General features: G+C 43.7%; 1 protein-coding gene across 1 annotated transcript; it reads right to left on the bottom strand.

Moving 5' to 3' along the window:
• Positions 1-850: 850 nt before the first annotated feature.
• On the bottom strand, positions 851-5,540 carry LOC105060484 (E3 ubiquitin-protein ligase WAV3). The gene is made up of 3 exons (XM_010944209.4): positions 5,273-5,540; positions 4,317-4,400; positions 851-2,564 (listed from the first exon to the last, which is right to left on the bottom strand). Exons 1-3 carry the CDS (start codon positions 5,375-5,377, stop codon positions 1,194-1,196), a joined length of 1,560 nt encoding a protein of 519 aa, XP_010942511.1. The 5' UTR covers positions 5,378-5,540; the 3' UTR covers positions 851-1,193.
• Positions 5,541-6,088: the final 548 nt, after the last annotated feature.

Here is a 6,088-nt window from a genome sequence, read left to right as displayed (position 1 = left end):
AGGTTAACGGTCTGATAACCATAGCGTTGGGCATTTTCAATCCACATCACCGAACTTTAATCGAGCTAAAAGCTAAACTTTCCTGCTGTGTTTGAGCCAAGTTGATGCTCAGGCTTTGCTCATCTATGGGGACGAGCTCCAAAAAAAAAAAAAAGGTTTGAGCTCAATTCCTTTTGTGGCTGAGCTGAGCTTGAACGCGCCAAAGACTTTGAAACCGTCCAAAGAGAAGTACCCAAATCCAAATATTAGGATTTATCTTTCAAGACTGTGAACCCGGAACCTTCTTGAAATGGAGGAGGCTGTGACCACTGAGGGGGTCGGTCATCACTTAGCTCCCCGGCGTTGCTTCCAAGTCGCATCACAATAACTTGTATAACGAGTAACATATTAACATGGGCTTCCTTCTTTTCAACCGGCTTTACGAGGCACTACGGTTGGACCACTTGCCAATAGCTAACATGACCAGAAATTTTGTACCAATTCACAAGGTCAGCGCAAGGTTCGGAGCTGGTTATGAGGCACTTATGAAGCTTTGACGGATTGTACGCTGACCTCTAGCATTCATAAAGAGGCTGCTACCGCTGCCATGATCGGTGTCATGCGCCGAAATGTTACTGTTATCTTGAGATGCTGTCCTCATCAAGTCATTCATATAATTTTTCCCTCTGAGGCATCGAAAACAAAACAGTTCAATTTTTGTGCTTCCATCACTAGGATTTCATTCTTGGCATGTCCTTCTGGATCTACTTTAATAAGTGCTATACATATAAATCCTTAATTAACTTGACAAATCTTAGATTTCATATAATTTAATGGTAGTCCCTTCACCTTCCATGCTGTTACCCGGGAAAAAAAAAAGGAATTATAAAATATAAGTTTTAGACAGGAACCTATGAAACAAGATATTGCTTACGAAGCATGTTGTTACAAAAAAAAGTAAAAGGAAATCCACACTCACACGACAGTTAAAATAATAGAAAATTGGGGGGGTGGGGGGTAAAAAGGAATACAAGAAAGAAAATGGCACATGTAGTTTGGTGAAAGAAGATATTAGAAACTGACGTTGATTTGGAGACTTCCATGGATTGAAGCTAAATCCTGCTGAGCTTGAGTTGCATCATAAGATTCTGGAGTTCAGGGAAGAACCTTCTCTGGAGTTTATGGCCGATATATACTTCAAACATTGGAGCATCTCAAGCCTTGTATCCATGCAGATGCTTCGCCCATCTTCGAGCCATGAACGGGTCGAGGTAATCCCATCGCTCAACACAGCTGCTCCTCCTCCCTCCAATGCTCAGATCTCTCCCTCCCAGCTCACAACCACCATGGCTTCTTTCACTCTTCTCCCCTATCCCTACCACCACCTCCCCCGTCTTCAGCCTCTCATCCGCTCCTCCTTCGATGAAGCTATAACCAACGGTGATGAACCCACAATCACCCATCAAATCCAATGGAATCCTTCTTTCTTCCCCACCCCTCAGCTCTCCAAGCCTCACCACTCCTCCCTCCCCTCCTATCCTCACTTGGGTCTCTCTCACCGCGCCTCCAAGCAATCTTACCAAGAACTCTTCGAACTCGTGCATCACAAACCCATTTGACATCCCAAACCCGAATCCAACATGGAACCGGTGGATTGGGATGGCGACCTGTAGATCATTGGCTCGGGTAGGACTGTCCGAAAGGTGGAGGATGCATGAGAGTGGATTCCGGTACGCCCGGTCCTCGAGGATCCTGATCCCCTTGCGAAGCCCTTCATCTGGGTCGGCTTCACCCAGGTAGTAGAGGCGATCGATGACCTGAAGAGCCGACCGCTTTCCATGCGACGTCATCCGCCTCATCGGGAAGGCACGGGTGGCGGCAGCCGAGTTGGTGACGATGGCCAACCGATCCACAGCACGCAGCGAGAAGACCACAAGGGCCATGGACTGTTTGAGGAGCCTCAGATGAGGCCCGTTGGGGCTCGCCACCAGGACGAGATCGGTGGCTTGTTGGTGCGATAGCTTCACCGAGAGATAGACTCTCTTCTGCTTGCATGGCGAAGTAGCCGGTGGAACCACGGAAGTAGAAGGGCTGGTGAAATGGTGGTATTGATGGTGCAGCGACATCAAATGCCTGCACGGAGAATGACCGTGGAGGCCGTGGCCGTGGCCGTGGGTGCACGGAACCGGGGCCGGGATGAGGGTGAAAAGGAGGCGAGGGTGGGTGGATTCGGTGATGGTGTCCGGGTCGATGGGGTCATCGTCATCATAGCGGGTGGTGCGGATGGAGGAGCGGCGGTTGATGCGGGATGTGGCAATGGAGTCGTCAAGGATGCGGATGATGGGATCCGTATTGTGGGAGGCGGGGATGGTAAGATCGCGCGGGAGGAGGGACCAGTGAGCTCGACAGATGGGGCACGTGACGCTACCATGCCGGACGTTGGATGCGATGCACACGAAGTGAAAAGCATGCATGCACTGGGCTGTGAAGATTGCTTGACCACCGCTCTCATCGCCGTCATCGCTGCCACCACCTCCACCACCACTGCTGCTGCTGAGAGGCTCCAGACATATTGCACATAGACTCTGCAATTAGAAGATTGAACCAATCCTATGACATCAATGGAGAAACCAGCTTTCTATGTCTCATCCATACGAGAAACGACTGGAAAACCTAGAAGAATGTTAGCCCCGCCACACAGAAAAAAAAGAAAGAAAGATGCGAGTGACCTTTAGTTATTTTTGCAGAATGCTTTTTTCCAAGTTCGGACTGTATGTATGCAAGAGGCAAAATATTATAAGCCCACGCGGAATCATTGTCCTTCTTGGTCTGGTATAACGTATACAGTGAGTTTCCACCGCAATAGCCGTGAAAAACAGGGAAGGCTCCATGTTCCCTTGCCGTGACGAGATTGTTCATCAGAACCGTCCAATCGACGGAATAGCTACGGGATGAACCGTCCAAAGAAAGGACCCTTTCTGGAATGGAAGGTCAGGATGCTCCGATCCCGTGGTCCTCCCGAAAGGACTATTTTGACTCGCACAACGCTGCAAACCGATCGTGGGTGGCAGTGGCTCAGGGCGGGGCCCGCCACCAACTGGGGACCGAGTGGGTAGTTACGAGGGTGGGCCCACTCACTGTAGCCAGCTGCCACATCGTCTCCCTCACTCCAGGCCTGGTCTTAGTTGTTTTTGGTTTTGAATCCACGGTAGTTGAGATCTTTTCATTTTCAGAAGAGCTTTACCGATGGCTATGGATGCCAGCCACGTGTCCCTCTGATCAACGTTAGAAGAGCAGGATCAGAGGGCCACGGGCGTGCACTTATTGAGAGCTGGGGGTGGTCCCCCGTACCAGAGCCCCAGCATCATTAGCTGTGTGATGCCAAAGTCCGGTAAGTTAGTTCTCGGCTAATATTTAGATTCTTATAAGCTCAAGATAAGTTTTGTATTCTATACCGCGTTTTAAGTCCGTGGCAGACCATGGCCGTTGAAATACATTACCAAATCTTTGTTTTAATTAGGTTGAACATAAGATGTAATATGCTGCTGAGTTTGTTTTTTAATTGAAGTGGGATAATAATATTTTGTTTTTTAGTAGGAATGACGACGTTTTTGTTCCGTAGCGTGAATGAGAAGAGCATACGTTTTATTGAGAGGGGGAGACTGCAAGCGAGACATCCATCATAAGGTGGAGAGAGAAACCTCCTGAACAAGCACGAGACTTCCTCATGAGAAAAGCTTAAGTAATTATTTTAATTTTTTTAAAAATAAAATTATTTCTCCTTAAATATATTATTATTTTTATTATTGTTTGATTTAATTGATATTTATTTTGGATTCTGAGCCAGCATTCGTTTTATACCGAATAACGTACCGTACCATACATGGCAAACTAACACCTTAGAGTTAATCTCAAAAGAAAAGAAAAGAAAAGAAACGGAAAAAAAAATGGTGAGTTGATCACAAATGGGGGTTTTTCTTTTCTGTTTTTTTTTTGGGTTGCAAGTTGATTAGAGATAGTTAAACTACTATATTTTTCTACGGTGCAGGATCATAACGTTTGGACTCCTTGAATTTATTAAGTCGATTCCAGGAGCACAAAAAATTAAAGGCGTGTCTGCAAGAGTCCTAATTAAGCATGCCCTATAATATCAGTGCCTCCCAAATGCCTATAATCTACTCCACTATGTATTCGTTTGAAACTTTGATTTGAAGAAGATCTTATATATATATATATTTGGTAAGAAGATCTTATATAATTTAAAGCTAAGGCCAGGCTTAGGACAGTTAGGAGTTATAATAGAAAAAGCGTTTAGAGAGGAAGGGAGAATGGAATACCTTATCAGACATGGTGGTGGGTCCTGATTCCTCCGGTTTTTCTCCTGTCTTGTCTCCCGCTACACTCACCGCGGAGCACGAGATCTGCATTATATGCCATTGCCGGAATACAAAATTAAATTTAGAAAAAAACAAGCTGGGAAACGCCAAGGAAACCGTTTTCTTGGAGAGGAAACAATAGTAAAAGAGCCATTGCTAAAAAAAAAAAACAGTTAATTTCTTTTGGTAAACACTAGAAATCACTTAAAAAGGCAGAAAAGGGGAGAATTTAAGATAAACCTGAATCTTAGAAATGATTGCTTTTTGGGAGCAAGCAAGCAAGTAAATCCTTCAAGAAGGAATTCAAAAAGAAAAGAACCAAACACAGACAATGGAGGAAACTTTGAAAAGAAACCGAGCAATCAGAGAAAATCGAGAATGTAATCTATTTAGGCAAAAGGAAAAAAAATAAAAAAACCAATTTTTTGAAAAATGACGGGAATGGGAAAACCCCAGTTATCAGAAGGGAGGGATGGGGAGCAATGCTTTCAAATTAGGCGGAAGGAATAAAATTTAAGACCAATCATTCAAAAAAAAAAAACTGTTCTTGCTTGGAAAAAATTAGACAAAATGTGATTTTTTGCCAAAAGAATCTGTGAAGAATCCAATCTGAAGAACTAATTTCTAAGGTAGCATAAGGAGAACATTTCAAAGCTGAGCACAGGAAATGGCAGCAATGTCCGTTAGATCAGACAGAAAGAAAGAAACTTTAGTAGAAATCCATTGAAAAATTTAATCTTTTTGGAGAACAATGAGGTTAGAAACTAAGGGGGAAGGGAAGGAAAGGGAAATCGAAGCTCAGCAGAGAAGATGCAGGGACTTTGCGACTATAACAGGAAAAAAAAACACGAACAAAACGACGAAGAGAAGAATATAACGGGGAGGAAAAAATGGGAGGAAAGAGGGGTGTAGCTTACGGTTTTTGATGGGCGGCGAGTGGGGGTGGGATCGATGGAGAAGGAGGCGCAGGGGAACCCAATCCTCTTGGCTGCTCTCTTCCATCTCGACGCTCCACCCCCCATTTCCCAAGCTTCCAACCAAAACCCTCTCTAGGAAAAGAGCTCGTTCCTTTCCTCCTCCTCCTCCTACTCCTCCTCCTCTGCTCCCTTCTTTCCCTTCTTCTTCTCTTCTAATGTCCGTCCCACGCTGGCTTTGGGGGTTCCCACGAAAGTTCTCTCTCTGTTCTTTGCTTTATGCTTCAGTTTCCACACACAGAGACAGTTCACTTTTCCTTTTTCTTTTTTACTGAAAAGGGCCAATTGGAACTCCTAAATATATGGTGTAAATTTTTAGGTTGGTATTTCTTTTACTTTAACGTTGGGTTTTTGAGGAGATCCCAACGGAGCAAACGACATCATAAGGGTGAAAGATTTGACAGTGTTTTTTTTTTAAAAAAAAATCATGTTTTGATGTTTTTGCCCCCTTTTTTTTTTATAACTTATTATTGGTTTTACCCTGCTTTATGTCAAACCAAACAGGCCTCAGATGCTGTAGAATATCAGAGAAGTGATGGACGTACAGGAATATCTAAAAAGTTATATATAGAATATAGTGGTTGGATTAGGTAGGAATTGATTGCGGTTATGACGCAGATGAAAGATCAGTAAATCCCAAATATGCTAATAAATTATTTTTTTGGAGCAAGAAATTTGACTTAGATTAATGCAAGAATGCATAAGAATATATATTTACTTCTATATTAATTATTTATTTTTAAATTTTTAAATATTTAT

The sequence above is a fragment of the Elaeis guineensis genome, chromosome 1 (assembly GCF_000442705.2).
Source record: "Elaeis guineensis isolate ETL-2024a chromosome 1, EG11, whole genome shotgun sequence".
NCBI classification, from domain to species: domain Eukaryota; kingdom Viridiplantae; phylum Streptophyta; class Magnoliopsida; order Arecales; family Arecaceae; genus Elaeis; species Elaeis guineensis.
Note: the sequence above shows the minus strand (reverse complement) of the source record. Positions and strands in the feature narration are given on the sequence as shown.